Genomic DNA, 23,537 nt, shown 5'->3' on the forward strand with positions numbered 1-23,537 from the left:
GGCAGGTACCTTGGAGACATGGATATGAGAGTTGACAGAGACCAGAAAAATAAATGGTGTAGTACTGAAGTGTCTGGGAGGAATCGCTGCAGAAAAGGAAGAAGGTGCCCTACAGAAAGGCTAATGGGGCCTGGAAAGCACCTGCTCAGTCAGAAACTGAGTCCAAATGGCAAACAGCTGAACTCAGATGATCTGGGAACTGCTCTCAGTTATGTCACGGAGTTCCCAAGTCATGTCATCTCTTTGTGTCTCCTGACAGCCTCATTTTTAAAATAGTAAAAATAACAACTTCTCATCTTTGTAAGTCTTCACAAGATCTATAGATGACAATCACTTAAACAGGGGTCAGTATTTTTCATAACCATAATATACTATCCTATAACCCAGCTAGTCTCCTTCAAACACCAAAAAATTATCTAGCTCAGTTATTAATTTACCATGGAATTAGCTCATCTTCTGTCAGCAAAGCTGTTCAAAATTTTTTATTTAGCTCTGTTCTCAATGTGCAATTTCATCTTCATGGTTCCACATGAAGCACAAAAATCAAACTGCTCCTCAGTACATAAATTTTAACACAATAAAAAGATAGCATGACATTATATTGAGTTTCCAATAAAACTACATCCAATTTAAATAGAAATATAAAAGAAGGAACTCCTTAAGCCTTTAATGTAAAAAATCACCATACACAATAATACCATGTGCGCAAGTAGCCATCACCTGGTCTATGCATTTGAAATATTAGTCTGTATTACTTGTTCAAGTAGCATCTGTTTTTTCTAGACATTACAAGTATTTTCAGGAAGAGATATCTCTTACTGCACATTTCTATGAAGATTTGGTTCCTTATATCTGGAATGCCTGAAACAATTACTGCAGCACAGTGGCTGCAGAAAGTTAGGACTGGGAGATTAGTTTTAGTTTGAACAGAAACCAGCTTCTTGTCATGCCTTCTGACTGGTGTAAGAACAACAGAGTGATCAATTTCTTTTGCTTGAGGAATTTCATAAAGAGGCTATTTATTTCAAATATGGAATTTTCTTCAGAGATCATCTGCAAATTGTTTTTTTCCTCTGCCCTTGTAGAAGCAAATGTCAGCACAGTGCTAAAGTTTAGGACACAATATTTTGCACCAGAAAAAAGGTGTCAGAATTTGCACCAAGGTCTGCAGGGACACATAGGGTTTATTAGGCTAACACATATGATTATAGATCACTTTTGGTAGCAGAAGTAGAACTAAATCTCTTTTCATGCCACCTTGCTCTCACAAAACACATTATCCAGTTTTTCATCTTATTCACTTGGCTAGAAGAAGTAATAATTTATTTTGTTCATATATCCACACTATTAATTCTAAATATATGAGGCAAACCAGAATAATCAGGGTTGTAAGATGTTTACTTACCTTCTACAGTTGATCCACATGACAATGCTCTTGTTCAGGAATTACAGGCAGTATCTTTGTGGTCTGTGCAGGAAGTGGGACCTGTTGTTTGCTGGTTTTCACTACTGAAAGTTAAAATAATTTTTATCCATATTATTAACAGCAAATATATCTGCAGGGTGTTGGGCTTGCGTATGCAAGTTTGAAAAATAATTGAGACCTATCTGAACACAAGACAGAGATGGACAGTACTGCAAGTACTAATCATGTACTTGTTTGGTATTAACTTCCTTTTAATACTAGAAGGACTACAATGTGCTGATTCTACATCAGTCTGGGGAGCAGCTTGAAGGTAGGCAAATAAATTTGTGTGAAATAAATTTGTGAATAAATTGTAATGAAAATCCAAAAGCATGCAAATTTGAGGTTATGTAAATGTCCCCCAAAATACAAACTCCCACATCTGGCCAGTTAAGCAGAAATAATGGAAATTTAGAGTGTGAAATTCCTGACTCATTGACACATAAGGGCAGCACAGATTGCCACAGGCACACATGGTGTGGCCTCAGCTCATTTGTCACACACACAGGGAGAGCTACTGGGTACACCCAGTTGTCAACAAAGGTGACAGCTTCAGAAGCAGGAAGGGGTGAGGTGATGCCTTTAGCACACAGATCCTGATTACAGTATGTCAGTGGAATACTGATAAGGAAATGCAGAGATAGCACTGTCAGGCAAATGCACACAGAGTTGTTTATCCAAAGCATTTTTCAAAGAACTGCTGTAGAACACAAATAATATTTTGACTCCAGGTCCATCCTGTCCCTGACTATCCATTACTTCTGTAAACCCACAAACAGGTTTCTACTGAGCTGACAACAAGAGAATAAACTGTGCCACTTATATCTAGCTATGTTAATTCTCCACTGACTACATCATTTGGGCTTCTCTCTTTACAAATGCATTTAAAAAGTAGAGTTTGGATCTTGGCACTCAAGCAGCTGAATATGAAAAGCAAAGTCAAAAAATTAAAAAGTTTTTTAAAAAATAACAGTGGATCTTGTTTGACCCTCAGGATGAATCTGCAGAAAATGGGAATATAGGCTGACATCCCCTTCAGTGGGATGCATGCATGCAAACTGAGCAGAGAAAAGGTTTCCTGCATCAGTGCTCTATAGAAAGGGGCTATAAAAATCTCCCTAAAGTTACCTGCATCCTATAGATTTTATCCTTCTTTTTTATCTGAAAAAAAATTTAAAAGCTCCAAAGTGGTAATAAGGCTTCACAATTTTCTTGGTTATGTTTAACATAACCATACTTGGTTATGTTAAATTTAACATATTTAAGTCTATGTTAAATATTGAATACTATGAGAAGCTTTGCTTTTGCCAGCATTATTGATATAAGTTGCAAAGGGAAAGATAATTATTCAGCTCTGTCAGGAACTGAGAGGGACCACCAAATAGGTGATGTTTCAGTTAGCCAAGATAAAACAAATTTCCCTTTCTTGTCTTTGCATCTATTTGCTGCTGTAGAAGGTGTGTCTTGCCTGTTCTCTTTGCTAAAAATAAAATGTATTGCAGACTACAAGGAGGAGTAAGTCTGAACTCGCTGGGATGCCAGTCCTGACACTGCTGAGCCAGCATTTGCTTCTGTTTCCAACATGTCAACTGACTGAAGCTGCAGCAACACATCAGAGATATGGCAGAATTTCCCCTATTTCCTCTAATCATGTGGGAAAGGAACTATTATTTTAATAGGATAGCACAGAAAACAACACAGGAACTCAAATGAGAGGGAATTTGTCTTGTTGTTTCTTCTGTGTAAATTACAGCTGTCAAGCCCACTTGTATCAAATAGTATGGATGTCACAAACCCTAAACAGTCCAGGAAACAACAGCAGGCCAGGAAGCCTGAGGTTTTATTCTCTGAATCCTGGTTGTCACTATGACCCTGCAATGCTCTTCTTTCAGGAGGAGTTATAAAACTACTATCCATCAGAATTAACTTTGCATTACTGTGAGCCAGACAATTGAGTCAAGGAATCTTGTATTTGTATCCTAAAATGTAAGAAACCAAACTGTGACTCCATGAGCCAATGGAGTATCACTAAAAATGAATATGCTGTTTGAGCAATGTAGAACAAGGTATTATGCTTGAACAAAGGCTCTGTAGAGCAATAACATGATGATTTTAACAATATGATTCCCTGTCTGCATTGTCCAGTTCTAGCACAGGAATGAGAACAAGCCTTTTTTTATAACACATTTTATGCCACATTCAAAATAAATCAAAATAAACAAGGAATGTTGTTCTTACTCTAGGAAAATAAAGTCTGAATGGGAGTTTATGGTGATAAGATTCCAGTAATATAAATTCCCACTTAAGTATAACCCATCTAATTATGTTAATGAATCTTCCAGACCCTACTAGGCAGATTCAGCTTAGTTATTAAATGCCCTGATTTATGCAATCTCATTCTTCTGCAACTTCTTATTGCTTTTGGTTTTTTTTTAATTGTTAATAATGTAGCATACAGTTCATGCATACTGGCCTGCTCCCAACAAGTAATTTTGTGCCATGTGCCCAGGATTACCTTTTTTTTAGGATACAGCTACACGAGAATAACTACATTTAGTCAGTTACTAGTCATGGAAGAGGTACCAAAGTGGTTTAGGGAAAATGGGCTAAGGAAGAGGAGTAACAGCAGGGTAAGTATAACTTTCTTCCTTTTATCTGCATTGGTGAATGATTTAAGCAGTAAGCTGCAAATGACAATTCAGCAGTTTCTATCTGAGTTCTTTTAAAACTCTGTGGGGAATACATTCTAGTCTTCTAATTGCCATTATTAATTTATTAAGCTGTTCTAAAACCTCTTCTACTGCTTCTTCAATTTAAGAAAGCTCTTCAAAGAAATTCTTGCAATAAATTTCTTGAGCGGGAATCTCACTAAGATTCTCTGTAGTAAAGGCAAAGCAAGGAAGTGGCTTCAATGGATTCTTTTCCATGTCTTATTACTATCAAGTTCTATTTGATGAAAACGCTCTGTGTCTGGAAATACAGATCAGCCACTTAAAGAATACTTACTTCTTGCACTAAAAAAAGTATCCTTTCTTCTTTCCCTTGTCTTGTGGATGCATTGAAGGGAAACTCTTTTTTTGTCAGTTCATACCACTCAAGGGACAGTTATTATACATAAATGCAATGGCAGGGCCAGCTCCGAAGTCTAGAAAATGTGCTTTGTACAACCCAAGGTCTAGTGCATTCTTTTTTAGCTTTACAGCCCAGACAATATTTAGTCAACATTTATACCGACAGAATGCTATTAAGCTCCCCTCTCTTCACTATATGTGCTTAATCCTTTGCAGTACTGTGAATTTGGAAGGTTGTAAATTTAATCCTTCCCCAGAGAACATTCTGTACATTTTCCCCCCTTTCCTCTGGTCACTGGCCTTAATGACAATGATTAATCGATATAAAGCCACTATCAGTTTCACAAAACTAACATCCATGCTGTAAATGACTTTTTTGTAGGACCACAGTGACAATAAGCCAGTCATTTACTAAGCCTCCTAAGAATTCACTCCCATTCTCCAAGTATAGGCTTCCTTCTTTTTCTTCCCTTATAATTTCTTTACTTCAAATAACCTTTTAGGAGTACTTATCCATCTTTTCATCTATAAGATGTACTGTCACATCCTCTCAAGTACTCATTACTGTGTTTCCAGGGTGATTGTATTGTCTTCAGTGGATCTCGATGGTTTCTTTCAAGATTGCAAGCTATGCTCTAATTATAGGGAAAATATTGTCAAGGGCTGTCAACAAAGTCATCTGTAGCTATTTATAATCCATTATCATGGTAACAAATCCTAAGCTTAGCAGCTGTGGAAAGAATAAACTCTTCATATGGATTTGATTGTATTTTAAATTATATTGGTATAAACTATGAAATTGATTGGATTGAGTGAAATTATGGTGTGTAAAACCAGGGAATTTCATATTAAAATAAACCCCATTATAGCAGTTCATGCAACTAAGCATCTTTCTGGGTTACATGAATTGATTGTAGTGGGAGGCACTTAAAAATGAGAATGACAGACCAATAAGGGATTCCTATTCTCTTCAGTAAAATCTAGTAAAATCAGATTAGAATTTCCGTAAGACCCCATCATCAAAAATGCCTTGGATACACAACATTAAAAATGCCATTCTGAACATGTGATTAAACAGGTATGATATTAGTGAAGCTACTCAAGACAATAGATGTCAGAAAAGTAATTCCTTCCCTGCAGAATGAAAATAATGAGCTCATAAATATATCTCAGAGGTAGCCAGTGCTTTAAGAGCAAGAAGCATAAATTGTACTCACAGGGGAGTTCAGACAGACAAGAAGCTATTCACTCTTTTCTAGGTAAAATTGAAATGCCATGAAATACTGAGTTGCAGACATAAATTATTGAGTCTCCTCTTACTCCCGAAGAACTAACAAGACAAAAAGCAAAGTACTTAAGCCTTAAGTCATATTTAAAACAATTTTTTCATTTGCTGGTTTTGTATTTTTCTTGTTTTGAAGGGAGGTTAGTTTGCTATTCAGAGCTATTATTCTATATGCTCATGTTAATCTTTTAAAAAGATAGAGCTCCTTTCACAAAACCAGAATCCATGAAATTTATTAAAACATTTCACTCTTTGAGCAATGTCAGTAACACTCACAGCAACACCTGGTAATTGGCACTCACACAGATATTTGATGCCAAATCCAGTTTTCTAGAACCCAAACTTTGAGTTTAGCCATGTAATTTAATTTATCTGTGGTAAGCATGCTATACTCTCTGAAGATCACAATTTTTTACCTATCTGAAACTCAAAAATTGCATTTTGTGGGAATTTGACTCTAGAAATAGGCTATGAAGCGCCAGCAAAACCATTTATTGAGTCCTGCTGCAGCCATTCATTCCATGCTTTGCCAGTAACTTTTATCAAGAGTCACAAACACATAGAGCATACATACACATGTCTACATCTCTGTATACTTTTCATACACACACAAAGCACTCAGGTGACAAACCTCAAAACTGGCACACAGTATGACCAAAAATTGAAAAGTTCAAAGTCATTAATGCAACACACTGGGAAGACTGGGAGAAGCATTCCCACATTATATATATATAAGTTTTCTTATAGTTTTGCTGTTAGATTTATTTCTTTAAAACAAAAAAGTGTTTCCTTAACATAAGCCAGATCAAATTTGTGTAGGACCAAGGTAACTCTGAAACAAACCCGAAGCATCTCTTGACAGGAAAGTCTCAAAAGGTCTTTTTTGACCTCCTCATGGCTCAGTATTTCCTAAATTTTGTTTTACTTTTATATACTTACCAGGAAAAGGATGAATTTTATTAGCAGATACAGTTCTTCTTGCATGTCTGGAACTCTTTCTTCTTACAACAGTAGAAATTGATGTTGCTACTCTTTGTTTATAATGTGCTTTAAACAAAATATGTTATGTTAGTATCAGCCCTGATTAGAAGTAAAGCTTGTAAACCCCTTATTACTAAACTGTTGAACACCTTGGAAAGTGTTCAAAAAATCAGGAAGGTGTTGGAATAAGGTGATGAGGAAAACCAAGGGCCAGATGATTTGTATTTTCCTGATTGAAATTTTGTAGAAATTTCATTCAGGTTTGTTCCTTTCAAATTATTCCTTGCCTTTTTCTAAACTGTGTACCTTGAACAAATTTTGTAAGGATATCAAGATAAGTACATATTTTGATACAGGTTTGGACTCTCACTGCTGACAGTGCAGTAGCAAGGATAGAGTGTATGGGCAGCCTAGGAAGCTGGCAGATTCCTTGCTAGTGTGGGGGGCTCATCTTAGAAAGCACAGTCTGAGAGCAAGCTCCACATCCCTGACAAAGCTAGAGCTGGACTGGGCACCTCTGGCTGTTCCTCAGCACCCAGTTCATAAACTCTCAGTCTTTCCATCCTTCTGCTACTCTCTAAAGGCTGTGCTCTCAGTGGGCTTATTGCAGACGGGTGTGCAGCTGTTGTGGTGAGCCCTCTTCAGCAGTGACTGCAGTCCAGGGCTCAGCCAGCTTCTGGTGACAGGCTTACTCCAATTGTATGTAACAGAATTTATTTTTATCTTTTTCCTTTGAGAACACTAAGAAATTCATTAAGTTAAAATTATTTAGGTCATGAATTTTTTTATGGCTAGTCAGTGGACATCTGAAGTGCTAAAGCCCCAAGCATACACTGTAACAGTTAATGTCAAAGGAAGCCCTGGAAGTGTTTGTGAGACAAGAGCAGAAGGGAAAAGGCAAAACAATTAATTTTCAATTTAGGGCCTTTGTCATGGACCAATTGTAACCTCCACCAAGTTTATTTAGATATTTTATTTTAAGCATTCATGAAAATAGCTTAATGATTCAGAGGGTCTCAGAGTCTACCTAGCAGAATATCTTGCAAGGTCTCAAGAGGAAAGAAGTAATTCCACGTTTCTTAACAGCTTTTAGTGGTGCTCAGAAATTAAGAGAAAAAATAATAACTGAATTATGGCTGGAAAAATTCTTACCAGCTGTTTTAGAAACATAACTAATAGTTCTGCTCTATTTGAGCACCACTGAAAACAAATACTGTATAGACTTGCACTGAAAGGTGGCATCTTAATATATACACATAAACCTTAAGTTTTATTTTTTACGCACTTGTCTTTTTATCAGTAGCATAATGATGTTGGTTATAATGTTATATATTATAAATTTAACTCATAAACTCACTTCTTCTCAATTAGCATAAAATGTATCCTTGAAGCTGGTAAGTTATTAGAAGCCTCAAAAGGGCATCTCCTCCTCCCTGTTTGTGTTCACAATGATTCTGAAAACTTGAATTTATTAAAAAAGTGATGTTTAAGAATAAAGGTACTAAATCATTAATCATCACTACTTACAGTTCTACATTAAAAATAGAATATTATGACTCAAAGCATAGAAAATCAGAGACATGACATTTATAAGTAGTTTTCAAATTACAAATTAAAGTCCTTTAAATTAGCCCTAATAGCCCACTTATAAAGTCATAATTTACACTTTGTGGGGTTTTATATACATGAAATATGTCTCAGAAATTAGGTCTAGCAATAAGTAAAATATCATGTATTTTAAACGACATAATCTGGTAAGGAGCTCCTTTCATTGAGGTGGGGAGGCTACAAACTTGACATCTCAAGCAATTATTTTGCTTATTCATTAAAGATATATGCATAAAGTATTTACATTATCCAAAAAATCACAGAAACATTTTGTGTGTGGGCACTACTCTTCCTTCTGTTCAGTTATGATTAAAGCTAGACTTCTATTGCTCCTTCATTACAAAATTACCTGTGCATACAGCCAGGATGACCAGGGGAATGGATATGGCTTATTATTTGGTTTACTACCCCTGTGACCAGGGTCTCCTTTCAGCACCTCTGAACTACAGAGGAATGCACACCTGCCTGGCAATAGCAACTAAATGCTGGCTGTCTGGAGGCTGCCCGCTCAGGGCTGACACAAGCAGAACATCTCTGTGACGTGAACTGCTGTGAAAAACATCTAGCAGTTATTCCCTCAGGTAACAGCTTAAGTAATATTCTTTTCACAGTGATGGAAGGTAATGCATTCCTGGTACCACCTATCTCTGACTTGGGAAGAGAAACAAGGACCATCAGCTGACATGCGGTCAATTTTCGACACTGTTTTTGTGCAGAGGACATTGTCTTGATTGCTCAAAGGCCTCAAGCTCAGGGTACTCCTACAATTTTATTCTTGTTTTATTCATTGTATGTTGCTATAGAAAATACTGTAAATCTGATTTCAGCCCGTACACCAATAGAAGAGCCTGGCACAGCTGAAGGAATATTCTAGAAACAATTGTTTCACTCTCTGAACCTATGGCAAGTTCTCTCATAGCAAAGTTCTAATCACTTGGAATAGTCAATAGTGATGGTTCAGAAATCACAGCAATGTTTTCTTTGCTGAAATAATAGCAATGAGATGAAATGTTGCCAGGGCTTAATTCAGCTTTGGCTTAAGAAGGTGCACCTTGGTTGCCCTGCATGGGATTACATCACCAATTACACCACCAGACAGATGAGGGTATATCTCTTCATATCTATCCTGTAATTTTTCCTGACTGTGACCTAAATAAATTATCTTCAGGAAAGAAAAGGTATTTCAATTCACTTATACTGGTCATTGGCATTTCTGCTTAAAACTTTCCACAAACTTTAACAGTAATTGTTTCATCTACTGAAATCTGTGTGAAACCAGAAGTTCATATCACTAAGCCACCAATCTATCAAAATCCCCACATTTAATTTGCCATCAACAAGCTTGGATTTGCATCTACAATTTTTGCATCCACCAAAGAGGTGAGTCGTAATACCATCAATCATCTGAGTACTTTCATCAGTCTCTAAGAAGCTTTTACCATTTGAAAATAAAAATATCAGTGTCTGAGCTACAGTAATAATCAACAGTTTTGTTATTGTATATTAATATATTCTTACTTGCATGGAAATTTAGATTCATGCAGATTAACTTTTCGTTACTTACAGTTCCGTTTATTTTCTTGGACTATTTTGTAGATGACGATTGAAACAGTAAATACAAAAACTACTGGAATCATAGTGAGCCAAATGATCTTCGTCATACACATTGGATCTGTCCATAAAATGTGCAAGAGAGAAAATTAGCAGCAAATCACTGGCAGCAAAGAAAAGCAGAACATTCCATCTTGGTAGGTTTTTGGATTGTGCCTATCCCCACAGATAAAAACAAAACAAAACAAAAAAAAAAGGAGACGTGATTATGCCTTTTTCTTCCAGCCTTCTCTAGTTTTTGATGTTAGGTTTCCTGTCTAGAATTTAGCTTAATTTTTTGCCTATATTTTTATATCTATATCTCTATCTATTTTTATATCTATATATCTCCCCACGGCTGAAATAGATACAGATGACTGAGTGAATTAAAACTTTTCAACTCAGCCAATGAAAATGCTTCAAAGATGAACATTTATATTTAAGGTAGAACAAGGGTAATACACATCCCCTCTGTCTGCACAGAGCATGGAAGGGAGAGGTCCACTGTCCAGCATTGGCCTGTACTGGCATTCCTAACTTCCTGGTCTACCTTCATATATAAGAGAAGGCAAGATTCTACATATAGAAATTTTTCTTATAAAAAAGTGAGGAAATGCCATCAACGGGAGCCTTCTGGGGAATTCGCTTAAAGTTGCCTTGAGGGAGAATCACATGGGACCAGATACAGGAGGTAGGCTGCTCTTTCGGACAACAACTGCGGCAGAAATGCACCCACATTCCACAGGGATTTAGTTCAATAACTCGTACAAGCCAGGACTGTATACAACAAAGAAATTATGTGGAGAACTTTCCCCTCTGGTTGTTTGAATGGCCTTTCAAATTTCTTTGGCAGCTGCATGGTAATATGTACCTTAGCACTGTCAACTGTTTTTAAAACTATGTTACTATAACTCATAAAAAACAAAATTACAGACTGTAGCCAAACTACTGTTTCCCCTTCCCTGACTTAGAACAGTATAATTAGACTTCAGCTTCCCTTGTATCTTCTCCATCAAGAAATCGTGAGGCAAATGCCAATGACCCCATGGCTCATTCCTCCTAATTTAGAACTAAAAATATCTTTTATACAGTAATCTAGGCTCCTTTTAAACAGAGCACTCTACCCCATCTTGCAGTGGCTTGTAATGACTTGATTATCAGCCTTGCTTAGTAAAAGCCCTGAGCACCTCTTTAGCTGTTTTGAAGTAGAGAGAAAAAAAAAAAAAAAGATGTATTGTTAATTTTCATTGCTAATATGAGATTACTGCTACCCAGGTGAATCAGTATTAACAAAGGATGCTTAGCCCATAGTATTGACACAAGTTAGCAGGGCAAGTTACGAATTATGCTCCTCTCATGGCTAGACACACCTATTAAAAAGAATCCAAACAAACAAAAAACCAAAACAATCCTAAATTGGCCTTTCTTCTCTAGGATTTTCCCTGGACTTATTTAACATATATAATCCAACTCTAAAAACCATATTTTTTCCAGCAAAGGTACAGCATAAAATATATTTTCCATGCAAAACCAAGTGAATGCAATAATTCAGCAATTTCCAAATGACAAGTATTGTAAATAGACAGAATGGAAGCCCTGACCATGGTCAGGAAATCAAACAAGAAACTCTTACAGCACAAAGAAAAATATAAAAAGCTGAAGGTTGTCCTCTGGGGAAACTAAGCTTAGTTCTGCTGAAGATTTACCTTTTAAGCATACTGCAGTGAGGCTATATAGTAGGCTAGTGCAGTATCACATTAGAATGGTCAAACCTATCTCCTGATTCTTTTGTCACCATAGCTAACAGGGATTTTTAAATTTACCTCCAAGACAACAGATTTATGCCATTATGAGGAAAGGAAAAAATATATTTCCAGGTTTTGTCACATGCAACGTGTGAGTCTGTTGCTGCTAAGCAAGACACAATGTACAGATCTTTACTATGCTGTATTTCTTCTAGAAACAAAAAGGGCACAGCTAAACCTGCTTTAAATCATCATAAAAATCATCAGTTGTTACTATGGATTGTTTTTTATATGAGGAGTATTTAAAATAGTATTCTCTTCTTGTGAAATATTTAAATATTTTCAAATGATTGCTGGAAGCAGAAAACTACCTACTTGAGATTTTTTGCAAGATTATGTTGTTTCTATTTGAGTTCCATTCTGAATCTCTTTTGTAACTTACATTCCATATAAGACTTCAGTTGCAATGAAATATTTATACAGTCATTTTGGTCTTCCATCATTGCCAAGAGACAAGAATGATTTAGTTGTTTGTTGGCTGCATTTTGTCCTCCGACTATAGAATTGTTGATGTGGATTTCCATCAGGTAGTTCATATTATGCTTCACTTCTTTCTTGGAAACCGTGGTGAAATTAAAATATTTATAAAAATAAGTAACATTTTCTGTTTTCACTTCAAGCGAGCCTTTTGCTTTTGGAAATAAAAATTAAAACAAAACTGTTACACAAGTGGTAGATTAAGAGACAACTCTCAAAAAGTACAGTGAATTCTCTGTCTCATTTGCAAAAACATAAAGGTTTCTACATCACTGACTATGAAAAAGATGGATAAATGTATACTGAGTAAAGTTACTCTGAACAGATTCGAAGAGCATTGATTATCTATACATTTTCCCTGCAAAGTATAACCCTTTTTTTGCTTTACTATCACCGTTTTCTTGTTGTTGTTTTTGTTGTCAGTTGTCAAAGGCAACAGGCAAAAATCAGGCTGTGAGAAGGACAGAACCCAGGCAGAAGCCACATGATGATAGCTGTTTGAAGTGCACACACTGTCTATCTGCTACCAGTTGCAGGAGGTCCTTGCTTCACTTCAAACCACACAACATGTGAGACTTGTGCTGTGTTTACAAGAAACAGGTGAGATATTGTCAAAAGTGTTATTGTACAGGTATAACTGAGAACAGAGGTTGTCCATATATATGCTTTTATTTTTCATGCTTTTGTAATAAGGACAATATACAGTTGGAAAACAACTGAATTTCTTATATTCAGGACTTGGCCTATTGCCCCTGTTGCTGAAAATGTTAGAAAGAGGTATCCTCCTCCCCAAAGATTTCCAGACATTTGCAAGTGTATATGGCACAGAAGGAATGGGCTGCTACTGCTCTGAAAAGATCTGTATTGCTGTGCCATTCCTTAATCAGTGCTGCTTTCTATAAAACATGTCAGTATTTCAAACAAGCATTTCTGATACTACACAGTTGAGGATAATGTAGACTACAAACACAAAAATGGTTATTTCTTCCATAGTTGCCATTGGAATAGTTACCTACTGAATTAGTTCTTCAGATACAGCCTATCTTCATAATGCCAGCAATCTACAAGCAGAGTTCCATTATGATATTTAAAAGCAAATTCAGCTTGAAAAATTGTGAGAAAGTACAACTCCTTGGAAATAAATAAATTACTTTAGAAAGTACTTGCTACCAACATGTTTCACTGACAGCCAGGAATGAATGCCACTGAGAATCTAGGACAAAATCAGCATTTTCTAGCCATGCAAAGAAAAGCTAAAAACTGCCATTGTTCATAGACTTGCAAAGACCACAGAGAATCAGGAGCATATTAATTCTTCTAAGTACCAAAGAAAAACTTGTCTTTTATTTCGTAATTAGCTACTTCAAAATTAAATATTTCTCTTATCCTACTTACTTCTTTTAGCTATTGACCCTGATCCTTGATGATCAACATTCACATCCCTCTTGGATTCACATTCTGTCTGTTTAGGGTGGGACTGTTGTTCCCTCCAGGACAACTGGCAAATACACGGAATATTTTGGAAATTGGAATCATTTATAATGACCTTCAGCAAAATAGTCTGGGTTTCTCTTCTTTGTTGCACTGATCTTTTGTAAGAATTGTTAAAAGTACAAAGTGGAAAAGTGGTGTTACTTGATGAACAGGTATCCATGCAGGACACCATTACGGTGTTAGCTGTAAAAGAAAGAGTGCTACATTAGTCAGACAGTCATATAGGACACATGGGCAAGCATGTGCTTAGAAGCATCATGTAGGGGATATTCCAACCATCTCATGATGAAATGTACTTTTTTTTTCTTTTTTCTTGAGGGTTATGATGGGATGTTTAATGCATCATATGTAAGAGAAAGCAAGCACAGAGTCATCCCACAACCTAGATGCTGGATTTTATTTGCTGAATTGTACTAAAACTCTTGTAATAGTAACTGGAATTTCCGATGTTATCTAGTCACATTCCTGTTTCAAAGCTGCTCCAATTTGACTGTTTTTCAAAAGAGGAGAAAGCACATTCATGCTTCTTCAAAAGAAGAGAAAACTTGTTTGGAGAGGGAACTCAGCCCTGGAACAGTGCAGTTGCAACACTCCAATGCATTTAAGTTGTAAAGTAGCTATAATCAGAATGAAAGCTTTGTTTCCAAATGACATTGAAACCACTGAGTGAAAATACACAGAAATGCTGTGAATCCTCCAGCCACACCCCTCACATACTCTTATATTCAGTCAACAAACATGGATTTTAATTATGACCTTGGGTTTGGTATTCATGGTCAAATTTCAGTATCAAAGTACCGTAGCTAGAGTACATTAATACAGTTCTGGCAGGCAGCAAAAACACAGATATAAATGAGTGTGATTTGTCTTCCACATTACAGTAGAGCTTTATCATGCAAATTTTAACTCGTGCTAACTTTGAACTACTTTTTCAGTAACTTTGAAGTACTTTTTCAGATACAAAAACTCAAGAATAAAAAATTTGTGTGACCCCCAACATGAAATATGTATTTATGAATAACCACTTCCCAGAGCTGATGCTGCACTAACCTATGGTTTTATAGCTGTGTTTCCAATTCTAGTAGTACTCTTGCATCTCTATAAAGGGAAAATTTTGTACCTAACTCCCATTATGAGCACCTGGAGCAATGTGATCATAAATCCTTCTGTACAGAGAGCAAAATATATCCTTTAGTTGCTTCAGTGCTCAGCTGCACTTGGCCACCTGTGCTCACAGAGCAGCAGGTTGACCTCAGAAATGATTCAGTAAGAGATTCCAGGCAGAAATAAAATCCAAATTCCAATGTCAAAGTCAATTATCTTCCCTTTACTTACACTACATCAGAGAGTCATAAACTCCTTAAAAACATAATCGATTGAAATGTAAAACACACAGGTAAAAAAAGTTCATTTTGATATAAAAAGGAAGAATATCAGACAAAATTTAGGGCTTGATCTTTCCCTAAGGCAAGACACAGAATTTTCCTTGAAATGCTTACAATCTGACCCACACAACAGGTCATGGAGCAGGCTCCTGAGATCAAATTCTTCCACCCGAAAGAGGCATTTTGTGTAGAACTTGTCTGTGGAGATGAGCCAGGAGCAAAAATTGAATGCTTACTCTGCTCTCATGGCAAGCCATGGCACCTGGGCAACCAGTCTAAAACCACTGCTACAGCTTTCAAGGGCAACTAATCATAATTCCCTAACATATCCTTTTCACCTAGAAATCTGTACATGGACTTGGAATCTGCTGACTGGACTGTGACAGATATCTATGTTCAGCACTGCCAAGTCTGTTTTGAACTTCACAAATGGCTAAACAGATTCCCGAGCTGCCTGTGAGCCACGTTGTAGGTGTGTCAAAGGCATGTTATCTGAGCGGAAAAGGTGTGAATGTTGTTGAGTTAGGGAGGGTGCTTACCATCCTCTTGAAAGGTCTCTACTGAGACAGCAGATCAAATCACGATCTAGCATAAACAAACTTCTTTTTTCCCACATCACAGGAATGTGGCCTTTCTAAGGAGGGGTATAGATTGTTGAACACTTGAAGAAGGGCTGCAACAACACTACACTTCCACTACACTACACTTCCACTACACAGTGGATTACATGGCAGACAGCCATACCATGCCCCTTGCTCCTTACTGCAGGACTGGGAAGCGCCCTCCCAAATGTAAACATCATCTAGAAATCTGGAAAGGGTTTTGTGAAATCTGAACACAGGCAGCCTGAATAGTAAAAAAGGATTGCTGAGATGAAACCATGCAAAATAACTCTAGGGAACTGTTTTATATTCAAAGACCTGCAACTACATGCTTAATGTTAAGAAGTTCTGTGATTATTAAATTCTTCTATAAAACCTCTATTTACAGGGTGGTTTTTCATATAAAATCCAAATCCTTTAAAATGAAATCATTCACAGGGAAGATCAAAATTTATAAAAAACTTGCTTCCCATTAAGAAAATAACAAATGTTTCACTTTGCATAGGTTTGACTCTTTTTCATTTGAGCTGCAGTAATCTGTTTTGAGTGAGAGCAGCAGTGTGTACAGTTGCATTTTTTATCACTTCCTTATGGAAGCTGGAGTTGCCACATAATACCGTAGAGATATAAGACCTATGCTACAAGTTGGAGAATACACAACTGATAGATTAAAGGAGATGCACTCCATCAAGTAGCAGGACCCAAGGGATAGGACTGGGATTGAAAGCATCAGACCCCAAAAAGATAACCTCCTACTCTAAATCAGTGTAATTTAAAGGTTCAATGACTTGTAACTGACAAGTGGGTTGCTTTACAAACAGAAAGGAAACATTTCACTTCTGGTAATGCTGAACTGTATTCTTTTGAAAAAAAAAAATTTAAAGGCCTTTTTTTTTTTTTCCCAATTGATTTCCCCCTAAATTTTTGTTTAATGATAAATTTCCATTTTTATTCCCTCTCCATAATGAAAGCAAATGCTGGAAGTTCCCCTGGGATAAGACATCCAGGAATTAGAAGCTTTCTGTCATTCATTTAGGAACTTGCAGAGGAAGAGACAGTGATTATATTTCACATCTCAAAGATTTCCAACAACTCTGTCTGCTGAAGTCTCATGGTGTAACCAGCAATTTGAAACATTTGCAAAAAATTCTGTACATTTTAGGTTTGTCACAAAATCTGAAATAAAACCAGTTTTCAACAGAAGGTTTTTGATGAAACAGAGACCCAAAATCCTTAGAGATTTTGAATAAATTGTTCAACATATTTACTTTCTAATGTAATTCAGACATCATTACACAGTCTGTTATATAGTAATTTAGTTTTTAAACATCTAAAATGCAGCAATAATTCTAATTTTCCAAATATAAATCTCTGCTGCTCCAACTATAATTCTGTTCCGCACACATACTTCACAATCTTATTTTAGACATGCTGTGATTGAGACAGAATTGCAGTGATCACACTATTGCAGCCTAAAGCATGGCCAACAAGAGCAATCTAGAAAAATTATCATGGAAAAATGGAATTATTCTTTGATGTTTGACACTAAGGTTAATATTTCCTTCTGGTAATAGCCCTGTAGTTGTTTATTTGGATAATATGTGCTACAAATACTTTGTTTACTTCTGCATGGAGGTAAAACATTAATTATTAATCTTAAACTGAATTATAAAAGTGATGATATTCAAAACTTATGACAGCTTACCAAGTTTGTTCATTTATAAACTATAAAAATCTATACATTATATTCTAATTACTGATATATCCATTCTTTATGGTTAATGAAAAAATATGTAAGTAAATTAATCTGGATATTTTGATACTAAATTATTTCATAAAATTACATGCTTCATAAAGAATTTGTGTTATGATGCCTGAGAATACACTCTTTGTCAAAGGGATGCTTTTTATTATAATACTTATTTATTCAAAAGCTTTTTTAGGAACGGATGTGACAAAACTATTTTAATTTACTCATGCACTTTTTAAAAAGTGATTTGCACACATGCGTAGTTTGCATTTATCCTAAATTCAGTATCAGCCTCTAGGATCACAAAGAAGTATTTGGCATTTATGCTACAAGATTTGCTTTACTAAGTTACATCCATTCTGCTCTACTTTTTGTCAGGTTACCACTGCACATCTCCTTCACAGACAGCATCTCATTGCCAGATAGTAATTGTACAAAGTTTTACAGCATTTAAGTACAAAAACTTCTAAAAAGTTGTTTGTGGAGACATGAGAACCTGCTATAAAAGAACATTAGCATTTTCACTACTTTCTTCATTATGAAGGCCATAAAAATACATGCATGGAAATAGTTACCACAAATTTTGCAGTGTACATAAATGAATTACAAACTCATTTCAAATTACCGCATATAATTAACTCTGTTGGTAAAAAATCTAACAAAAAGAGTCTATATCCTTTGCAAATTCCACATATGTGCAGCATCCTAACCATTGCTTTTAGGACAGCATGTGCCAACTTTTCAATTGCAGACTTCAGAATAAATAAAAGACTATTTTAAAAGCTGAACACTCACCTTCATGGATTTTGAAAAATTCAGGTAAACACAAAATAAACATGATAATTATTCCTAGTCCTAATCTGAAGACTACTGGTTTTCCCAAAAGCAAGCACATGTCACCGAAGCACTCCCATCCAGCATAGTGATGGCAACTTCCTTCCTGGTTTAGCTTTTAACTTAGTGCAGACATTATGCAAAATAACACCTATTCATTTCCTTTTCTTATAATGACTTTCCCTTTTACTTCTCACTGCATTAACTTGCAGAAAACCACATTCTGTTCTTACATGGGCATAGATGAGGATGATTCATTCAAATATGCTCAAGATAAAATTCATGTACCCCAGTGACAATAAGAAAAAAAATAAACTATTTTATATGTTTGTGGAAGTTTTGCTTTAAGCACCCCTTAATAACCACTTTCATATACCTGCTAAACAGTAAGTCAGTTATCTTTGTGAAGGAATTTTGTTCTCATTTGGCCAAGAAGATTTTTAAAAAATGAGTCAGACCCTCATTATAAAAATGATTCAGAACCACATGAGTCAGTTATGGGGATTTTATTGTTTTATTTATATACATTTGCATGTGGCTAGGTGGAAGATAATGTTATGTAATAGAGAATCTTTCAGACTTTAATAGACTATTGATTTGATCATTACAATCTAAAGTTTTTGATCTGGCAATCAGTGATATATTAAGTACAATGAACTGAGAGTGAGTTGTTCATATTATCATTGCTGCTGTCTTCAGTCTGCATTTTACTGTTCTTTACACCACAAGAAGACTGGATAGAGCCATTGCTATTTCTACACATCATAGTCACAAATTTTCAGCTAAACTTTCCAGTTAAAAGTGAAGTATTAATTCAGACAACCACCATGATATTTTATAAATTTTTCTTATAGATGAGACTGCAAAGAACATTTCTAAAATGTTATGAATAAAACTACCCTGAATAATGCATATGTAAAAACAAACAACTTGACTTAAATATAGGGTAATACAGTGTAAAGGATTTCATTAATTCAGAAGATGTCTTCTGAAGTATTTTTCCCACAAGCCATTAAATATTGAGTGCTACCCAAATGAAGTAATACTGTTGAAATTAAAATAAGAAATGCTCTACAAACTCAAAATGCTCTTTTTGTTATCTAGTTATCTCAGAACATGAGTAAGGCAAGTGGAAGCAAATACAGTATTCATTCTATAGAAAGAGTCCTAATGAAGCTGTAGTGAATATAAATTTAATATGATATTTTAAATGAATCATTTTCATGTAATGAAAGCAATGAAATCAAAGTAAAACGAACTCTCATTTTTTGACAGAATGGTATAATAGAAGCAATAGAATACAAAAAAAAAACCATAGGTATGGGTTGAAAAGGAAAAAAATGTGCAATTTATATGTCATCCATTAAGAATTTAGCTCTACTTTGTTTTTGCTAATTTGCATTGCCCCTTAAGTATCTTCCATATCAGTTACTTACATTTTCCTGTTTTCAGTGTTGTATGGTGTTCACCCATCCTATCTGCCCAGAAGAAATGGAGAAAATACTGGAAAACCATGGGAGGGCTTTTCAAGTACTATGTGTATCTGTCTCTTTCTGATACAGACTATCAGCAGTGATGGTAGTGTACACGGTCAGAATAGACATTCTGCTCTAGGATTCCACCCAAGCTCAGGCTGATACAGTATTAACCTGTGGAATACTCTAAGCATCACACTCTACACCAGGTGCCTTCCAAGAACTCTGCAGTAAGCTGATGTGGCATATCTATTTTAGGGCTATTGTGATGGTAGATTTTAGTTTTGCTTTATTTCTGAGTTCAGAGTGCCCATGTATGATGTGTCTGCACATCCCTCAGGGACACTGCAAGCTTTAGACACTGCTACCTTTGGGCAGTTCTCTGTGTGTATGTGTCTGTGTGTGTGTGTGCATGGCCTGGCCACACACTGACCTGGAAAACATGGGCTTTCTTTCTTGGGGACAACCTTCCCTCTGCCTAGCTAGTAATTTTACACAGCTGGAACAACTAGTATCCTTGAAACCCCATCCTTCTGCCAAGTTTAGTTAAAACCGGCTCTGTTATTTAATGCCAGCCAGGCTGAGAGCTGTCGGACAGGTGGAGCGCACAGCCACGCAGGCCGTATTTCCTGCCATATATCTGTGCAAAATGAGGCCCAGCAAGTGCTGTGGATCTCATTACTGCATCCAAGCTGCACCGCCACGCCTCAGCAATGGCCTCCTGCACCCTTAAATCAGTTTGAGCAGTTGGAGCTGCATCTGGCTGTCGCACAGTCTATTAATTTGGGAAAATATTCAACCTCTGGATGGCAGCGGTCACTGGTAAGGCATTGCATGACGAGGGCGGGAAAGGCTGTGTGTGTTTGCACATGAGGCGGTCAGGACCAGCTGCCTCAGCATCGAGTACAGGGTCCTGAGAGCAGGCAAAAGGCTGCGGTGTGTATTACCACACGTTTATTTCTCTTAAATGGGGCGGCGGGCAGCTACGGAAATGCCTGGCTTTGTGTTTTCGTAAGAAAGACGAAGACTCCCAGGGACCGGATGAGGCGGACAGTGCCGCCCCTGCCGCTTCCCCTGCCCCGCCGGCAGGGGGCGGGCGCCGCGGGCGGCGCCGCAGCGTGAGGGGAGCGGCGCCGGCCCCGGCCCGCCACACGCGGCCACGCGCCGCTCCCGCCCCGGGGCGGGGGCGGGGCCCGCGGGAGGAGGCGTGTCCCTGCATGGCCCCGCCCCTCCGGGCCGCCCGAGCGCAGGGAGGGGCCGGAGCGGGGCCGCGGGGACGCGACAGCGGCGGGCGGGAGCGCCCAGAGCCCGCGGCTCCCGGCCGAGCGGGAGGGCTGGCGGCCGCCGGGCGGGGCGGGAGGAGAGGGCACGGGAGGGGACGGGAGAGGGTGCGGGGGCCTTCCTTGCGATTTTTTTTCTTTCTCCGCCCCCTCCCAGCCGCGCCCCCTTCCCGGACCGTGAGAGGTGAGAAGGGCGGTGGGGGCTCGGCAGCGAGGGGAAGGGGCCGTGGCTGCCGGGAGGGGGAGGAGAAAGCGAGAAGGAGGAGGAGGGCGAGGGCCGGCGCCTGCGAGGGGTGGGGGCGGGTTCGCCCTCACCGCCGCCGGGCTCTCTGCTGCCGGCCGGCTGCGGAGAGGGGCTGCGGCCGCCGCCCGGGCGGCGGTGTCCGATGCCCGGTGTCCGGTGCCCGATGCCCGGTGTCCGATGTCCGGTGCCCGGGCGGAGCGGGGCCCGGCGGCAGCCGCGGCGCTCGGCGGGGCAGTGCCGGCGCTCGCCTGAGCGGGGCGGGGCGGGGACGGCGGGCGGGACCCGGCGCGGGGTCCGGTCCCGCCGAGACCAGCAGCCGCCGTGGCCCGCTCGGTCCAAAGCGTCCAGAGCGGAGACCTGGTAGAAGTGCACTGACACAGCTCTCGGGGACTTAACCCCATGTGTCTTAACCTTCACCATCACAGTATGAAATAGTGGAAAACAATTTTTTTTAAAATTTGAGACCGGTCGAACAAAATAGAGCAGTGACTGACTGCCACCTCACTACATTGGGAGCGGCGTTATTACACGGGGAGCAGACAGAAGTATCAGTGTTGAACATCAAACAGCTCCTGATTGTACACATTATTGGTTTATGTTTTTCCTTAAAGGGTTTTTGTGGCTTAGGGCTCTGCGCTCGGACTGGTTTATCTTCGTGAGCAGCGGGGCAGCCCATCTGAAGCCCAGCCACCCGAGGCTCGTGGTCGGCCTTTTGGGCAGTAATGTCAGAACAATAAGGGAAGGCTTGGCTTTGTTCCTTTCTTTTACTTAAAAGTCGATTATGAAATTACATGAGCCAAACTCCAAATACAGTCATCTTTTGAAGAAAAAAGTATTGCTCAGGTCTTCTACGAGCATAAACAGGAATACAAACTTGAACTCTTGGTAATGTTGGTGTAGCTTTTCTGTCTAGACAAACTCTATGTACTGGATAGGTGGATCCTTTGTAAAAGCAAATTACAAATTATGTATTTTCATGAGGAATTCATAAATTTTGCAAGAAATAATCTGATTATTTCTCATAAAGGTCTTTTTGCCTGGAAATTTCCTGGGGCATATGTGGATTAGTATTAAAAAAAATTTTAAAAAAGCACCTTGTTCCTGAACCTCATAGGTGCATTCCGGATAGGGCCGATTGTATTCCCATTTTATGCTTTTTCCTTGCTGAACAATGAGAGGGACCATAAAGCAGGATAAAACCAAAATAATAATAGTAAATAATAACCCAAATCTGAGTCAAGTAGTGTTTTGTTCTGTCTTGTGTCAACTTCATCGAACCATCCATCCCGCAGTCATTTCCTCTGCATGGGCAGGTCCACTACCAAAGACAGCATGTTTATACCATGGCAGTAGACTAACACATTGTGTTTCACAGAAATGCAATACCTGGTAATTTAAAATAGAAAAGAATTTGAGTAAAGATGAAGAAAATCTTCCATTAGACCATTATAGTCAAACAGTAATTGCAAGCTGCTGCTAACAATGACAGTTGATATTGGTGGACTTGTTCCAGCTCTCTGGACTTTTGTGTCACCCATGCTTTTAAAAAGATTATTGTTTGCTTATGTTTGTGTCTTGTGGTTTTGTTGATATAATTGTTTCATGGTATGGTAAAGTAGATTACCTAATCAGACATAGCATGACCCAATAATGGAAGTTTCTACAGCTCTTAAGAAATGATAATACGATTTTACGTTTCCCTTACAAAATTCTTGTAGTTTCCTCTTTCCACAGCAACTAAATTGCTTTTCCTTACAGCGGTCATACCCAGTAGAAAAATGCAGAAGTTGCAAACCTGACAATCCACTGCTTGCTTTTTGTCATAAGAACAGAATCTTTCATTCAAAGTTACCAGCAAGGCAGTGCTGCCCATAGACACATGTATTATTGGGCTGCGTGGCCTTAAGGAACAGTCATGTGGGAGAGATGAGGTTATGTGCTGCAGGTGCAAGAGTGAGGTGGTATTACCCTTCAGAGACCTGCAAGGTTCTGGAAGCCAGTAAGAAAGATCAGACCAGGAGAGGTTACATATTAGGTATCACATTATGCATGCAGGTATCATGTAAGGCTACTTTCTTTCACTTCACAGTGCATATAGTAATTTGTTTGGTGCCATGCCAAAAGGAGAGACATACTGTTTCAGCAGGCTGGATTTTTTTGAGCAGAGTCCAACTTTGGTAAGAAAATTTTT

At 38.2% G+C, this 23,537-nt stretch overlaps 2 protein-coding genes across 11 annotated transcripts in view; one reads left to right on the forward strand and one right to left on the reverse strand.

Annotated features, from left to right (window-relative positions):
- TMEM156 (transmembrane protein 156) overlaps positions 1 to 18,433 on the reverse strand; it is a 29,354-nt gene extending 10,921 nt beyond the window's left edge. For 8 of the 9 annotated variants that reach the window (XM_038134705.1, XM_038134709.1, XM_038134707.1 and 5 more), the window contains exons 1-6: positions 18,309 to 18,433; positions 13,678 to 13,959; positions 12,188 to 12,436; positions 9,975 to 10,082; positions 6,761 to 6,868; positions 1,406 to 1,509 (exon numbers count right to left, since the gene is read on the reverse strand). In XM_038134705.1, coding sequence (XP_037990633.1) covers positions 1,409 to 1,509; positions 6,761 to 6,868; positions 9,975 to 10,082; positions 12,188 to 12,436; positions 13,678 to 13,959; positions 18,309 to 18,408 — 948 coding nt within the window. In that variant the 5' untranslated portion in view covers positions 18,409 to 18,433 and the 3' untranslated portion in view covers positions 1,406 to 1,408. Of the gene's footprint in view, positions 1 to 711; positions 1,510 to 5,753; positions 6,869 to 9,974; positions 10,083 to 12,187; positions 12,437 to 13,677; positions 13,960 to 18,308 lie in introns of those variants that run through there. The other variant, XM_038134714.1, reaches the window with a different exon arrangement.
- A 2,658-nt stretch (positions 18,434 to 21,091) lies between these two features.
- KLHL5 (kelch like family member 5) overlaps positions 21,092 to 23,537 on the forward strand; it is a 48,149-nt gene continuing 45,703 nt past the window's right edge. Inside the window, exon 1 of one of the 2 annotated variants that reach the window (XM_038134401.1) lies at positions 21,092 to 21,286. The gene's annotated coding sequence lies outside the window, so the exon portion shown is untranslated. The remainder of the gene's footprint in view (positions 21,287 to 23,537) is intronic. The other variant, XM_038134400.1, reaches the window with a different exon arrangement.

This window comes from Motacilla alba, chromosome 4 (assembly GCF_015832195.1).
Source record: "Motacilla alba alba isolate MOTALB_02 chromosome 4, Motacilla_alba_V1.0_pri, whole genome shotgun sequence".
NCBI lineage: Eukaryota > Metazoa > Chordata > Aves > Passeriformes > Motacillidae > Motacilla > Motacilla alba.